Below are 17424 nucleotides of genomic sequence, written 5' to 3' on the forward strand. Positions count from 1 at the left end.
GAGAAAGGTATGTCAGTTGATACCAATCCACTGAGCCTCTCAAGATAAGATAAATAAATTATATATATGTTATAGTATATGGTATTTATTGTAGTTTCTCCAATGCAATCTTATTAAAAATTCAAAAATGACAATAACACATGATGTCCACAACATGGTGTATTGCATTAGTCTCATAACAGAGCGAGGCAGAGGTGAGTTGTTTTTATGTAGATATGAAAAATGAGAGTGTGAGATTTCAGCATTTCTCCTCATTATGCAGGGAAACAGATGCCGTTGTCCCCTTTGCTCCATTGCTCAGGCATGCGAGTACACTTGATCTTAATTTTACTCTCTGTCAGGGGTTTACTGAAAGTTTTCAGAGTTGAGCAATAACCCGTGCATTGAATATGAACTGCTTAAAGGGACAGTTCAACCCAAAATCAAAAAAACATATTTTAGTTTCCTGTCTCTTTCTAGAATCAATGACTCAGTTACTCAAGATAATCTGCAGACTTTTCTGTGAGCAGTTTCATGTAGGAACTGTTCTGTCTACCAAACTACACCTGCCTACTGTATAACCACTCAGACAGAGGCGTGCATATTCTCATGGACAAGAGGCTTCTGGTCGTGACAGCATGAGATGAAAGCATAGATGGCGCCGTCCTCAGCTGAGCTGCAATGTTGACTAACTCATTGTTAGCCAACTTATTGTATTGTATATGCATGCAACCTCCTCCATTTTACCTGTTCTTGATTCAGTGCCACTTACTCATCACTGCATTCTTTATGATTTGGTGGGTTGGACGTCACTGACCAACAACACTGGTATATTTTTATCTATAAAGCAATATTGGGCACACTCCCAGCCTACCTCTGCACCCCTCTATGTGTCAGCTCTGATAGTTACCAGCTACGCTCCTCCAGGTGGTTACTTTTTAATATACCCCGGGTTTCAACAGATCTGGGGAAAACTGCATTCTCCTACTCTGCACCATGGACATGGAGCAATCTTCAAAAAGATCTAAAATTAGAAACACTTATATCGATCAATGAATTTAAGGACATCATAAGATGACAGGTGACAGACAAATGTTTGTTTTTCTTCTTGGGACTTCCTGGTTAAATAAAAAAACATAAAATAAAAACAAAAGTCAATGATGCAAAGTGAGCTGGCAGTAGAAGCCAGGCTAGCAGGAAATGAAGTAATTTATTGTAGAGGCCAAACAGTACAAATTCATTGTCACATGATACTCTGTGGCCCAAGCAGAACTTTTCCCATTGACTTAGATATGAAAGAGACATCTGTAAATCAATGAATACATTTTTTGAGTGTTGCAACCCTTGCAAAATGATTTGTTTCACTTTCAGGATTTTGACCATTCCATCTGCTAACAACTGGAAAGTCTAAAAGAGCCGCACAATTGAATCTTGTTACCCCCATTCAAGTTCATAGTGTGCTAAACCGGAAGTAGACAGACACATCCACTGTAGGTGCACGCTGCCTTCTGTTGATTATCTTAAGGCAAACAACTCTACGACCGACACCTCCAACACTCTGCAACTTACACTAAAACAATCTAGACTGACTGTGCTACAGGTAAGAGGGAAAATATGCGAAAAAAATTTAGTTTTAATTTTGGGCTGAGCTGTCCCTTAAGCTTAACTGAATGCAGCTGTAAGCTTCTACATGTATTTATTTATTTTTGTTAACAGCAGTAAGATTTCCATGCTACATAGATGCATGCCAACATATTATTATTATTATTAATTTACAGAAAATTTGAGACAATCTAAGCATGCTGTGTCTTATAGTGACCTAACACTAGAGTGTACATGAAATGCTATTAAAGGTAATGACACAGTATATGGATATATAATGTAATGTATGATGATAGGTCTAGTGTTCGTAGTAGAGAACTATGTGCTGTCTAGAGCCAAGATGGTAAATTCAGCAGAAATATTTCTGGGCCGGAGTTTACCTTACCAGATGGGAAAACAATGGTCATGCTTAAAGGCTAAGCCATGGGGGTCCCCTCTCATCTGGTCTCCTGCTGAATGTCACCTCTACCAAAAATGGATCAAAGGAAAGCCTCTCCATAACTGTTAAATCAGCAGGGACTGTACAGCTCTAAAATGTAATCAGATGCTCTTATCACTAAATTATCTGTCATTTTGTAATTTAAAAAAAAAATATTTTTTCGGGAATAAAACAGAGAGTACTTTTATTCCCTTCAGCTAAAATCAGTAGCAGAGAGTCATGTGATCAGCAGAGCTACTCATGACCTGAAGAAAGACGGCGTCAGCCATTGATTGGAAACAACTGTGTTATTCATCTTCTTTTAGACTTCCAACAAAGGCAAAGAGCCTACTGACGTTACTTTGGTGGGGAAAATTATCTGTACCCAAAGCTTTAATGTCATTTTCTCCTAGCTTTTGATTGCCCTTACTCAACCTTATTCAGTGCAGCGCTATTGACATGTATATTAAGGTTTATAATGAAAACAAATGTCATTACCAAACATTCTGAGATAACATAATTAAAACCAAACTTTGCGTTCCAAGTCAAGCCATAGAATACTACAATATGTGAATAAAAACAGATGGACAGATCCCATTTTCTCGATCTGTGATGCTACCCCCTGTTCACTGACTAATTGCCTTGGCAGACACAACTCCTGAAGTGTCACGATGAACAAAACTGTCAGACAGTTTAATGAGAAGCAATGGTCTTTTTTCAGATTCATTGGGAAACAATATTGGATCTGTAATTTGACCTATTTACGAGTTGGTGTGATACTACTGTGCGTTAACCTTCATTCCACATGGTTACAGATTGGGAAAGCCTCAGGGAAGTACATTATTTTCTCTTGAAAGAAAAAACAACAACTGAGTAAAAGTATAAAATCAAATGTAATGCATTGTGACAACAGTAAATGAAGCTATTCATTTTGTATGACCATGACCACAAAATGTACCAGAGATATAAACCATCAACAGAGAATACAGTACACTTACTGTTTGATCATCACAGTATGTTTTACTCTCCGTATCGCAACACATTTTAAACTCAGTCATGTTGCTAATCTTCACAATTCATTCAGGCTTCCTTTGTTTTAATTGGACTCACATTTGCTTTCATTTGTATCTCTTTTTTTTTAATCTCTGTCATCACTGCCTGTTTGATAGTTTGACTTACGAGGTCCAGCTGCATGCTCGCTACCCAAGCCAAAGGCATCAGTACCCTTCAAGTTCTTGTTGCATCATCAAACAGCATCTGAAATCCCTTTCTGAATTCCCTCAAGGAGAGATTGTCCAAAAGTGTGCCTTATCTCCTTATCTACGATTCATTATGTCTTGCTCCACACTATGGATGGCAGGCTTTTCATCCCACCTTCAAGTGTTGCTCCTCTGAGCACTTCTGTCTTCAGACATGGAGAGACCAATGCTCAGTACAAACTAGTCTGTAACAGCCTTTATGGTGTCTGAGCTGAATGCACTGCAGCTTAGAGAGAAAAGGCCAGAGACATCCTTGCTTTGACAATGCAGATATTGATTAACAATGCATAACAGTAACAACACAACACTTAAATCAAACATTGCAACTGCCCTCTTCTCAGACTGTGACAAATAGGTGCACTGCTGGGAAATCAGGAAGCAAAACAAACCATAAAGAGACGCACTGCAAAAAACACAAGCAATAACAGGAATGCTGCATACAGAACAATACAGTACTGAGTTATAACACAAAAGGAGTTTCTGGGGGCCACTAATGAACATACTAGTGTTTAGTAAAGGGCAAGAGTAGCTAAAATCTGCAGCAATATCAGAGTGCTATCACAGAGTTACTGTAAAACTATCACTATGTGACATCAGTTTCATGTGTAAAGGCGTGTTCCTGTGTTTTTAGTCTCACTGGGAACTTCTTTTGTGATGTCACACTGCTGGGTTATGTACAACTTGCAGCATTTCTCTGTGTGTTTTGTGTATGTGCTCCATTTTTAATAGTGTTTTGTTGTGTATTCATAACTGGTGAATGTGTCTTTTAATTTGCTTATGTTTTATTTATTCACAGCGCTTCACTTGCCTAAATATAACATTTGTGTTGTCAAAATGGTGATGATGTTTTCTTTATTTTCTTGTGTTTTGTTAATTTTTTTTCTCACCTGTAGTGCTATTTATCAATATAGATTGTTTTGGTGTGAGAGGGTGCTGGAGATATCGACCGAAGAGACGTCTGCCTTGTCTCCAGTATAATGGAACAATATGGCACTTGGACTCTTTTGACCAAATTCTCATTCCACCAACCTACACCCGCCAACTGTATCACAGAGCAGAAGGAAGCATGCATCTACTACTAGCTCACCTAGCACCACTGAGCTAGCTACTGTTACAGTTCAGCTGAGGAGGACGCCATTCATAGTTACATCTCACACTGTCACAATCACCAGGCTCTAGTCCATGAGTAGATGCACTCTTCCTTCTGCATGGTGATACAGTTGGTGGGTGTAGGGGGGTAGAAAGAAAATAGTTCCTACATGAAACTGCTCACAACAAGGTCTGTGGATTATCTCGAGTAACTGGATCATGATTCCTGGAAAAAGACATTGCTGTTGAGTTTTTCTTATGTATCTTTGATGTTTTGAGCACCACAAGCTGAGTGCCATCTAGTTCCATAATGGAGAGAAGACAGACATCTCTACGGCTGATATCTCCAACACCTGACAACTCACACCAAAAGAATCTAGACTCATGACTAAAATAACTGTATCATCCACTGTACCATCTTGCAAGCTCTTTAGATTCCTCTCTCCTCTACCTTTACATCTGACATCATTAACTTCTGACTCTTGTAAATATGAATACAATACAAATAAGCTGTAGTGAACAGCACATGTGCGACTAAAAACTGTTGACCACTTTCAGGTTTCAGGCTATCTAACCTCCCTATTCTTCTACAACACTCGACTCAGCACAACATAATAGCATCCAAACATAGCTGCTGGACATGGTTAACATCACTGACAGCAGAGCGGTTTGTACTGGTGAACGTCCATTAATTCCCTGACCTTTACGTAGAGTGTTTCCCTGCGAGCCAAGAAATGTTATTTACACCTGCTTGAATGAATGGACAGTGTATTAAGAGTAGCTCCCTTTTCATGATGGAAATTTCATTACTGTAGATTCTATTTCCATCATCAATTATTAAAACATAGTTGCTTAATCAAGTGATCCTCTGGACACTCTTACAATGATGACTCACAGGTCAAACAGAGTTCTGGTGAAAGATGTCTCAAAGATACTGCACAGGACTGGTGTATGAATTTATGTAGTAATTTACAGTCATGTGCTGTATATTTTTTAATCTTAGTCCAAAAAGAGAGGTTCGATTGATGTATTGAGGCCTCGCATTAATCTGCGTGAGCTGAGCTGCTTTAGGGAGAAACATGAGTATTATTGTTGAGCGCTGATTTTTGTTTTTGTATCTCTCCCAATGTACAAAACACAACTGGAGCTTTTAAACAGTACAGCGCCAGTATACTGCCTGGTAGTACATCTTGCATAATGAAATCTGACATGTTTCTTGTTTAGGGCTATTCTGCTTAAGCCAATACGCAATGTTACTGGGGCATAGCCAATCGGGACTGGGGCATGTAGGGAGAGGCCATGCAAGCTAACCCTTTGTTTAGAGTCCTTGGGCCTTGTGGCAACATCTCGCCTCAGTGAGAGCGCTACGAGCTGCACAGCCTGGCCTAATTTCATCTTCAATCAGTGTCTCCAGAGCCGTCAGGGATAACTAGCAGCTCCTGCTCGAGCTGCATTTCATTTGTGTTTACATTTATCAATTCGTGATATTTGGCTGATGCTGTTTAATTTGGCACAAATGTTGGCCAATTGAATTCAATGTATGGTAAAATATTTAAGTTAAGAAAAACACAGATAGTATGGAGAGAGAAATTAGATTACCTCCTCCACTACAGGCATCCCATGAGATAAAAATAGCCTGTGGATGAACATTCCTGTTCAATTCAGAGTTAGACGTGTATTGTTATGGTGTTCAAAGCTCCATCTGCTCCTCCTCGCTACCAGTGAAATTGTTTCTCACCTTAGTTAAGGGCAGCAATGGGAGAAAACCTTCCATTAAATAAATATCTAATTTCTCTATAATGAAGCTCATATTCATGTTGTAAGTGAGCTGCAGATATAACATGTTACTTCCACTTTCCATTGCACAAAGATGGAAAGCCCCACCGGTCTGCTTTTAATTGGTTACATCTACCAGGACAAGCCGATTTCCATCTAACACATGAAACCTGATGAGGAAAGCTCTGTATGTGTTTCACCTCATACTGCGAGACACCAAAGAGGGCTGAGCGTGATGAAAAATGGATGTGCTCTTTTGGAGCGTGGTCATCCAAGTGTCCTGCAGCACACCTTGTGCACTGTAGGCACCCCTGCCACTAAACCCTCAGCAGGGGTACGCGGCCCTTCAGTCCCCTCGGCGGGGAGTCACCTATGAAACCCTGCACCCACGCATACCACATGTCCCAGATCATTCAGCACGGTTAGCTAAGCTGCCACTGTTATGTAGCCATTATCCATTTAACTTCTCCCTGCACGGTGTCAGCTTCCTTTTGTTAAGACTCATTCAGGTACAAAGTATTATTACACCCTGTGGAATAGGATAGCTCTACAAAGCCATCAAGGGAAAGTATTTATCTCATTGATTATGTATCATCGCTGGAGGAAGGCTGTGCCTGTGGTATCTTCTCTCACAACCTGTCTCGGTTGTTCTCGTAGAGGAGGGGAGCACAAAAAGTAAACGAAAGTGCCCCTCGTGCTAAAGGCCTTTGCTGCGATCCCACGGTCCCCATTGTTCCACTACTTTTAATTTCTAAGCATACGCATAAGCAGCTTAACTTTCTGCCTTTTTGGTGAAAAAAAGGCCAATGCTGTGTTGCTCCTGATGTCACACAGCCTCCTCAAATCCTGACCTTTTTTTTATTTTTATTTTTTAAGATTTCCCACCGCAGCTACTGATGGAGGATGAAAAACAAACTTCACTATGTGACAGTGCAATTCCTCCAAACAGCAGCATTTAAGTCACACCTATAGATCAGAATCCAAGCAATATACACAGTGTGAAAAAAACAGGGAGGAATAGCAAAGGAATACTGGTAACTTATCTGAGCTGGTTTATTTTGTTCTTTTTTAACACGCCCATGCGATTTGTGACGTACAGTAGGAGCACAGAAAATGGAGGGGGTTTAATACAAAGGATTAAGTGATTTGCATGAGGACTGATAACTTGAAATACAGTTAGGAGAGGAGACATGGAATACATCCACTTTCCACCCATCAGCTTCAATTTGTAGAGCGACCTGAATCAATACAGCCATCCCTCTCAAGGATGCCATGAATCTTTCATTCCCCTATAGCAGTGGGAGCGTGTGGATTGTGTCCCTCCATACCACTTTAATGCATTTACCCTGTAAGCTGCTCATTCCCAGTCACTGCACTGTCAGCCCTGACATCTTTATTCATGAGCACGCACGCTCACTGTAAATTCCTCTGAGGAGTATTAAGAGTTGTGTCTTGAAGCCGCGATGCACACTGGGGAGGATTGTGAAGAGACAGAGAGCGACGATTATGTCGGAAGGTTTCTGTGGCTCTCATCCGCCACGCTTTAAACATAACAGGCACATGATGTTTCGCTGGGGCTACAGCACATGCATGTAAGATGGGGTACTAAACGAAGTTGCTTTAAAAAATCCTACTTGTCAAAAAACCAAGCTGTTCATGCTCACACAAGCATACCCTAGAGTGTTTGGTGTAATTGTCTTGCAGGTTTCTGAAACAATCTATTTTAGCAGCGGAGCAGCTGGCTCTTGGTTTCCTCCTGATTAGCAAAAAACAATAACAAAAAAAAAAAAAAAAAAAAAAATGTACAGGCCGACGGCTGCTGGTGGTAGATTAAACATGTATCCATGGCCTAGAATCTAATCAAACTCACAATTAAAAATTAAAGCCCTGGCTCTTTATGATTAAATAAAATATCATGTCTCTTATTTTCCAGCTTAGGCTCTTCGTGTACTGCTGTTTGTACATGCCTTAAGTCATCACAGAGTAAAGGATATGAGTAAATGATATCACACATGCACACACACACAAAGAAGTGTTGGCCTCTGCTGGTGCAAACACTGGCATGGAATAAAACTTGCTGTGCTGCTCTATAAGAGGAGCACTTTCGGATTGACTCTGCAGCTATGTCATGCTGACCATAAAGAGCTCATGTGAGAGCATGGCAGGAGGTGGTCAATCCCGGGATTTATGCCACTGAGCGGTAACATCGTATTAATTCTCTCTGACTCAGGATTGCTGTCTCTGCAGTGCACCATTCATACACACTGGGACTAGGGTTGGCTAAAAATGAATGACAAACAGCAGTCTAGCATTAAAGGGAGGACATGTTTTATGCAAAGCTGGCAGTGCTGCAGCCTATCACATGTACAGCACTTTTACAGATTAGTGGATAGATGTGCTGTCAACTGATGCTGCTGTGTGCACCTTCGCTGCACACCAAAGCGTGGCTAAATGCATCATGGATCTTGAAACACACAGGGAGTGTATTTTATTTGACAAGTGGTAAAGTAAGTAAACCTCACAAACGTCACAGGAAGCAGCTGAGCTCTGTGTCTCACTCACACCCTTATTGTGACAGCCTAACTCTTTTTGTTTCATCCAGGCACATGATGCTGTGAATCACAGCAGGTACCAAAAAGATATTTCCATAATTCTTATGGAGCTTTTGCCTGCTGTATCTGACACACTGGCTGTTACACTTGATTTGTACAGCATGCAAACGCTAATAACACTCAAAAAATACAAATTTCACACAACAATTTTCTTCTTCTAGATATATATTATGCAGCATGCTGTTTTTGTTTGCATAATATTTTTGTTTTGCTTTAAAATGACTCTCTTGTGAAATATCTATTCATAACCCTCCTGATGAGGATCAAAGTTATATGTATTTGTTTACTTTCACAAACTGGCACAAACTTACACAGAGCAGTTATTTCAAAGTCGACTGCCCTTATTGTTTTCCCCTCTGAGGTGTAATGTCTCATTCTGAAACACATACACACCTTTGTAACTGACTCTGGCTGGTTGGTGTAACAGATTGACAGGAGTGGTCACAGTGAGGAGCTGCAGTGGGTGCTTTCTCGGGAGTAACACGTCACAAAAGACACCTCTCGGCTTACGGGCATGCTGTGACAGCCACACAGTCGTGCCAGGTTACTGACTCACCATCCTTGCGGTAGTAGGTGATCTCCACCTTGCGCTCCTCGGACCCAATCACAGCCTGGGCCACCTGGTTGATGGCCTCTTTGTCTGTCAGGTCGCCGTGGAGGAAGTCGCAGGTGCATGGCTTCTGCATGATGTCCGGTCTGGAGAAGCCTGTCATCTCACAGAAGCCGTCGTTGCAGTAAATGATTGCACAGTTCTCGACCCTGGCGTTGGCTATCACAAATTTGCGGTCTGCGTGGAAAGAAAAAGTATGTGTACTGCCTGTTCTGGTACATCTGACCTCAGAGCCTGAACCGGTCAGATTACAAATCAAACCAATCAGCAATGGAGTAAGTTCACTGACACCATATTGACAAACAAGCAGCTTGTTTATGATTTCGTGCAGCAAACCTCATATGTTTGTCTTTGGATGAAAGAAAGTCTTCCCATTATTTGTTTGTTTTATTCCCTTAAAAATGATTTTAAAGAAAGCAACATTTTTTTGCACCACAAGATAAAGTTAAATTTATCATTTTCTCCTTTTTAATTTGTCAAAACTCTCACTTTGTATTCTCTCATCAAGTAGCAGGAATTATAAATAAAAACATACTTACTCTGACCCTCAAATTTCCGGATAATCATTCCAAGGAAGGTGTTTTGTGGCGCAACGTGACCTCTTCTTACAGGCATGTTTATGCACAAAATATCCCCAAATCTCCTGAAAAAAGCGCCTTTACAAGTAAATCCCGAAGTTACAGATGTTGCCTCTTTGTGATGCTCCCTTCACCACAGACCATACTCGACGCGAGCGCTCTCTCCACTCAAAATAACCTTCCCACTTTCGCCGAGGAGTTCTCTACCCAGTTTGTGTGCCTGAGCATGTAAATGCCTCCTCGCCGAGACGCACGGAATCGGGGAGGATTGCTCGAGTTAGATTCTGTTCGCAAAGCATTTCGCGTTGAGGATGGATGCGATCCTGACGTCCTCTGTAGCGGTGTGTTGTGTGCATACAACGGACAGTGGTTGATATGCCGAGGGGAGTGACGTTGCTCCCATGGGACTTAGTTCCCTCCACCTCGGGCAAAAGGATAAGTCTCAGCCTCGTGCACCAAGACTGAGCAAAATATACAGTATGGACTTATTAGGAATTGTATGCCTTAAAATATGCTGCTCTGTCCGAAAAGAACATGTATATTTCCACATACTGGCAGTACACCTGCAGTGCAGAGTGATAAAGTACTGTATACTTAAAATGTAGCAGTGCTTCTTATGTGGTTATATACTTTGAAACTATTTATTACCAATATATATTTATAAACTGTAACAAGGAAAAGTGTTAAATGTAGTGTACATACAGGGGCGCTGCCATAGGGGGGCCGGGGGAATCATCGCTGCCCTCATACAACAACCTGGTCTCACTCCTAAGGCGTCAAATAGCTACAGGCTTTTGGGAAGTGACTTCCAGCATCAGACACCGACGGAAAAAGCCATCCTTTCACATCGGCATGATACGCCACCAGTAGCCGTTATTGTGTAATGGTACCCGGCGGTGTTAGGGGGAAACACAGCGGGACAACAACGTAACTTAAGGGGGTGAAAGTTTGTCCATCAACCACCGACTTTCACCCGGGAAGCTGGTGTTCACTTCTCCTAAGATTGTAAGAAAACCCTGGTCTTTTTTCCTAAACCCAACCATGTTGGCTAAATGTATGAATGGACGAGAATGCTGGACAGATTGCCACACTATTACAGGGCTAACACATAAAGACAGACAACCATTCACGCTCACATTTGCACCTATGGACAATTTAGAGTCACCAATTTATCTAACCTGCATGTCTTTGGACTGTGGGAGGAAGCTGGAGTACCCAGAGAAAACCCACGCTGACACGGGGAGAACATGCAAACTCGAACCAGGGACCCTCTTGTTGTGACGCGACAATGCTAACCACTATGCCGCCCGCCATGTAAATGGAAGTGTATTTTGAAAACTGACACATGTATGACACAGCGTCCCAGGACATCAACAACCAATGCACCCAGGGTACCTTGCATATCATATGTCGACATGGAAAGTCCATGACCAAACAATGATATGTGATGAGGCCGGGGTGAGAATGTGCTGCCCCCTCCCACAAAAATAATATATATATGCGATTCCTTAACTCTCTATATTGACATTATTTTATATCACTAGCCTATATACTTCAACAGCAGAACAGAATTTCTGAAATCCAGTCATGATATTTGGTTTTAGTGTGCTACCCTGAGATTTTCTGTGGCCCCATCTGGCCACCCCATTGAAACACCATGTGTCTACTGTATGTGTCTAAGTACATTGGAAAACATGGATATTCTTAAGCTTTTGAGTAAACAATGAATTCATATAATTTCTTGAATGAATAATGAAACATTTTGAGAGATGCTATGCTATTCTTCCCACGCTCGCTAATTAACATATCTCATTACAAAAACCATGAGTGTGAAATTTATGGATTAACCGGGGGTTATGTGCAGGACTATTTCTCAGACAGGAGTTGTGACACCCAGTCAGGCTGCTGGTAGGTGGATTCTTTTACTCATAGACTGAGTCAGGCGAGCTGTCCCCCCTCCCCCAGGGACTCCCTAAAACCATTATTTTCAACATTGTTTTTGCACACAACAAAGTGTTATGTGCAGCCTGGTCTCATTCCCAGAGTGTCAAAATACGCAGCTTGGGCAATGTGCTCAATGTCACTATACTGACGGTGAGGACACTGTTTTGTGAGATGCAGTAGGTTTTCCACCAACTCCAATGTAAAATCATCTATGTCATTATTAGATGCTCAGAGCAATGGACATAGTTTAAAATGCATGGAAGTCCATTTGGGGTGTGCAAGAGGTGAGGTGAGGTGGATTGGTGCAGCAAGCACAAGACTTCGACCCAGGACAGCGGTGTTTGAGACCAACAAACAAAAACATTGTTTACGGTGATTCCCACTGCATTTCCAGCTGCATTTGTGCCAAAACCTAAGACCTAAACAGTTTTTTATTCGCCTAATCTTTGCCTTAACCCCAAGATTTAAGCTATAGGAGCTCTCATGCCTATTTTTTCACCTGACTGGTAATACATTTTCAAATTGACTATTATGACAATGTGAAATATGAAGCCTACAACTAAATAGTTCTAAAAATATATTGACATGTAGATGGACTAAATTATATCCAACTACAAAAATCTACTCAGATAGCAGGTCTGTATTCTGATATCAATGTAGTATCTTTCATCAATAGATGCCTAAACAGGCTTACAAGGCAGACTATCAATTGAAGACCACGTACAAACGATAGGATAACATGAATTGTAATATTCTACATGGCTTCATACTTGACATGCATCAAATAAACTGATCTTACATTGCATACTGTATTATTCAGTTTATTTTGCCTAATATTCCAAGCTTTAGATATAAGACTAGTTGGTACTTTGCCAGACACACAGTCCAACTTCTCATTTTCACCATACCAACATAAAAATCAGTGCATGCAGGTTATCATATAAAGTATGAATATGCATTCACGTTTTCCTGTTTCCAGTTCTGTATGCTAAGCTAAGCTAACTGTCTGTTGACAATAGCTCTCCATTAAATGGACAGATATTAAAGTGGTACCAAGCTTCTCGTCTAAATCTCAGCAAGAGGCTTTCCTAAATTTAACCAGAGATCTAAATGTTTAACAAGGCATTCCCCTCAGCTTTAAGTCACCTGTTCTAAATTATATATCATTACTTTAATTATGTAGATATCTAAGAATGTGTTAAAGTTTGGATGTTTACTAAAACATCTGTTACCAAAAGCAGTGATTTAATTGTGGTGGTGGTGGCTCTGAGTATTGTCAAGAGAATTTCTATGAAGACTACACTAGTGTACCCAAAAATAGCTTCAGGGCCCTAAACATAGATCTATAGTTGCCTACAGCCATGCAGTGTTTCCATTTATTTTACCTGACACAACCTTTTCTCAGGACTTTGTAGACGTGTACAGACTGCACTTGACTGACATCCTCCCTGACTCTCCTGTTAGTTTTGCCACACCTGTAAGGGTGGCACACATATTGCAAAATTCACACTTTAACAATTCTCAGCACACATACTTTGATGACATTATATTAATCCAACTATAACCCAAACGGAGGTCAGTTCAGCCTTAAAAACACACCAGTGCAGGCGTTGGACTGCCAAGAGCTCTGCAAAGTTGCTGTCCATGGTGCTGAAGAGGATGATGAATTCAGGTGCTAACAGGAATCCTGATTAGATTCATATTTGGCACGTGTTAGCTGAAATCTTTCAGCACCAATCATCTTTTTCTAGAAAGGGTGCAGAAAAGACAACAGGCACTGAGAATCAAGTGACACTCCTCAGGGTTCAGTTCATCATGCATCTGCTGTGCGGCTGATGTGTTCACTGTCGCTGGTTCACAAGATTACGGTTGAGCTGAGACAAGAAGTGTTTATTCAGGAGAGCTGCTTAAAGTTTTACTACGCAGGATTGTTGGCTACTGTTTGTCAGGATGAGGGACAATCTTGTTTGGCATTTCTCTTGGATACCTGCTGCTCATGCTCTGGCACCTAGTTGCTAGTTTTTTATAACCTTTTTTATAACTTTTTTTTTATAGGGGTACAAGCCCATAAATGTCCCAAGCACAGAAAATAAGAAGACAATAAGAAAATACAGAGTCGCTAGTGAAAAATACACTGCCACACACCTCTGGTGGATCATAAGTAATGATTGAGAGGGATTACTCCTGTATGAGTCTCTACAAATCCTGTATTGTATACCTTTAAACAAACAAGTAAAACTAGCTGAAACTCACCATAAAGCTGCATCAAGTTGAGGGGACATTTTTTAACACAATTTTCACATTATCATTTGATGCCATGTTAATATTAAAATATCAATTTTAGCCCTGTAAGTGTGAAATAACTGGTGTGTTCAGTTGTCGTGACTGTTGGCAATCTACGGACCTTTTTCTCATTATGGCTGCTTTAAATTTATGTCTCAGTTTAGGTGGGAAAACAAACTACCCAGAAAAATGATACAACCCAGGTGTACGCTGCTGCTGCGTGCTGGCGGCCCTCTAAAAAAACAGCCCTTTTCTTTTTGATCCTTTCTAATGTTTCGTCTTGCATGAGTCTATTGTGACACAGGTTCACGGAGCTCAGGAAATAAGACCTATATTAAAGTGGAAAAGCATTTTTGTTCAGGCTTGTTGTCACCATAGCACTGCTGTTTTTTGCTGTGAATTACACTAACATGAAATCCAGCATTTAGTTGGGTTTCAGCTGTTGTTGGGTCCAGTATTCACCGGTGTTCAGTGTTGTTGTGGTTGTTGATGAGATGGATGTGCTACTGAATAGATGGATAGGTTACCAAGGAGAAATTGGGAGTACTCTCTGCTAAATTCCGATGGCTTTTTGGCTGATGGGTAAGTGTACTGTGAAAGGCCAGAAGAAGAGGTGTGTATACCTTGTATTCCTGCATATACCCTCCACCATGCCACTACTGGAGTTTTAGTACTGGATTGGTCCACTAAGTCCTGTCAAAAACATAGCTTTTATTGGATTGGATTGTTTGTTCAGGAGAGCAGTTGTTTACTTTAGATTCCAATTGTGGAGCTCGACAGAAGCATCAATTTAGTTTTCTCAACTTGTGTGCAGGAATCAATGCCCCGCAGCTTGTTAAGGGGGCTTGATGAGAATTGCAGGACTGAACCAGAAGGTCTGAAAATAATCAGCTGACCGATGCTGAAAGCTTCACAGAACTGCAGATTGAACTGATGTCTCTCAGTGGCACAAGTAGCACTTCAAAATTACAGGAAGTCATTTGATTTAATGACAAAAATATCACTGGCTTACATAATGGGATGATTGTTGTTGGGCATCTCCTCAGCCATTTTAATGGATGGGTCGATTAACTTTTACAACCACGCTGTGCAAAAAGACAAGTTTGGGGACTTTTGTTTTGCAATGTGAAAAGGGCGGATATAAGCACAAGCAAAATGTATTTACTACCCCAGAGTACATGTAAAGTAAACTGGTTTTGGAAGCTAAACTGGTTTCACCACAACATGAGTATACTACCTTTGAATACTTAGAAAGTATACTCATTATGTACTTAGTATATCAGCACAAAGTGAGTTGAAGTGAGACACTGTCCGTGGTCCTGCAGCTTCAGTACCACTCTCCGTATCCTCTGGGAGCTGGCAAAAGCTGGCATACCTCACCAGTGTGCACTGATCTTCATGAATGGGTCGCGTAAACCAGAGAAATAAAACTTGAGCTAATCTGTGAAGACTGCAGCCGACAGCCAGGTGGTGAAAAAAATGAAAATGTATGTGTAATGCAAAACAGTCTTGAAACATCTGTCCCAGTATTTCAGCTCGAGCTCATCGCCCATCTGGCCAATTGAGACCGAGATTACACATGGGATGAAAACAAATGTACAAACATTATCATATCATCATACATACCTCATGAATATCAACATGACTTGTATATTTATTTCTTTTTAAACCAATACCACCCAATATGTGACACACTTTAATCTATGATACTTTAATCCACCTGGCAGGTCATGACATCATGTATTATGAAAAAAGACACTGTTGTTCAAAACTTATGAAATACTTATAAGCCTCAGCTGGTATAATATTTTGTTGCCTTATAGTCTATTTCCTGGGAGCCTGCGTGAAGCTGCAGGTGTGGCTTCAGGTGAAAAAAAAACACTCCTGGGTTTCATATTTTCCCTTCAGTTTTATTGGCCTACATTTAGAAGATTGGGACAAAAACTTGTGGCAGTATCTGCTCTCTTGTTTTGCTCTGCAGTGGTAAACTTTACTGTAAAAGTCACCTTAGACAGCATTTTTTTTTTTTTTTTTGCAAGGATAATCTTGGAGTGTTTTCTCTCCTGTACCCAGAAACACACAGCTCCCCAGGCCACAGTGCTTTGTCTGCTGTATTTTATTAAATCATTGTTGCATTAGGCCAATTTGCAGCTTGTATCCGTTACTCACAACACAGCTACAGTTGGACCTTTCGGAGGGCAGCCATTACTCACAAACAATTAGGTTGGAAAATCATGACTTGTTTGTTTTCCGTTGGTTGTTTAGCTTAGCATCATACGATGAAAATCCTTATGATGGACTGTCCATTCTAGGACCCGGAGTCCAAACTATTACTTACAGTATTATGAGTCATGTGAGAAATATCATTGTTGTGTGCATCTCACTTTTGGAAACATACTTGATTAAAACTGGCATTTATGCTGACTGGTAAAAGCAAAGGGTAACAATGGGTGGGTGAGGGGTGATGCTATCTGAGAGCTGCACACGAGGGGAACAATATCCCATGGAGAGCTGTGTGCCCTTGGGTAAAGGCATATTGTAGTGTGCAACTACTCCAGCGTGCTCGCTCAGCTCACAATGCATCTGCATCATGCATTTGAATTACACTTGAAATGAAGATCTTATTCCACCAGCGCTATTTTTACATATTTGATAGCTAAAGAAGTGGAGACAAAAAGGGCAGATAGAGAAAGAGGTAGAGATGGATTTGACCTTTAAATCTTTGTTAGCTAATTCTTTAAAGGAGTACATCACCCCTGCAAATGACCATTTTTATATCACACTGTGTTGCGTTGAATTTGTGAAGAGAACATTTTTCTCTGATAAACGAAGAAACTAAAAACTGAGAACATTTTCAATGAATTCAAATAAATGGGGGTGCATGGTTAACAACAGCAAATCTATATCAAAACATCTATTTACGACCTAACCAGCAGACTAGCAGCCCACTGTGTTCGGCAAGGTAAAACTTCTGTTTTAGTCTGGGGTCTGGTTTTAAAGGAAGCATAAATTAAGTCTCAGTTTTTCTTCAGTTTCCTCTTCAGAAAGAGCTGTCTGTTCGTGAAATATCGAGGAAATTACACAATACATTAGACTAGGTTGTACTGCACAGGTTGTGTGAAATTTTGGAAACAGATGTTTTGATATAGTTTTGCTGTTGTTAAAAGCAGACCCCTATGACTTAAATTGATCAAGAATTTACTCAATATTTGGATTCTTCGTTCACGGTTTGTCCTGGTTGAGTTGAAGAAAGTTTTCTGCCATCCAGGACTTG

The 17424-nt window shown here is 40.7% G+C and overlaps 1 protein-coding gene across 3 annotated transcripts in view; it reads right to left on the reverse strand.

Annotated features, from left to right (window-relative positions):
- LOC125899579 (potassium voltage-gated channel subfamily H member 7-like) overlaps positions 1-10239 on the reverse strand; it is a 52156-nt gene extending 41917 nt beyond the window's left edge. For all 3 annotated transcript variants that reach the window (XM_049593996.1, XM_049593995.1, XM_049593994.1), the window contains exons 1-2: positions 9885-10239; positions 9292-9522 (exon numbers count right to left, since the gene is read on the reverse strand). In XM_049593996.1, the coding sequence (XP_049449953.1) occupies positions 9292-9522; positions 9885-9960 (307 nt within the window). In that variant the 5' untranslated portion in view covers positions 9961-10239. The remainder of the gene's footprint in view (positions 1-9291; positions 9523-9884) is intronic.
- Between the last annotated feature and the right edge of the window lie 7185 nt (positions 10240-17424).

This window comes from Epinephelus fuscoguttatus, linkage group LG13, assembly GCF_011397635.1.
Source record: "Epinephelus fuscoguttatus linkage group LG13, E.fuscoguttatus.final_Chr_v1".
Taxonomy (NCBI): Eukaryota; Metazoa; Chordata; class Actinopteri; order Perciformes; family Serranidae; genus Epinephelus; species Epinephelus fuscoguttatus.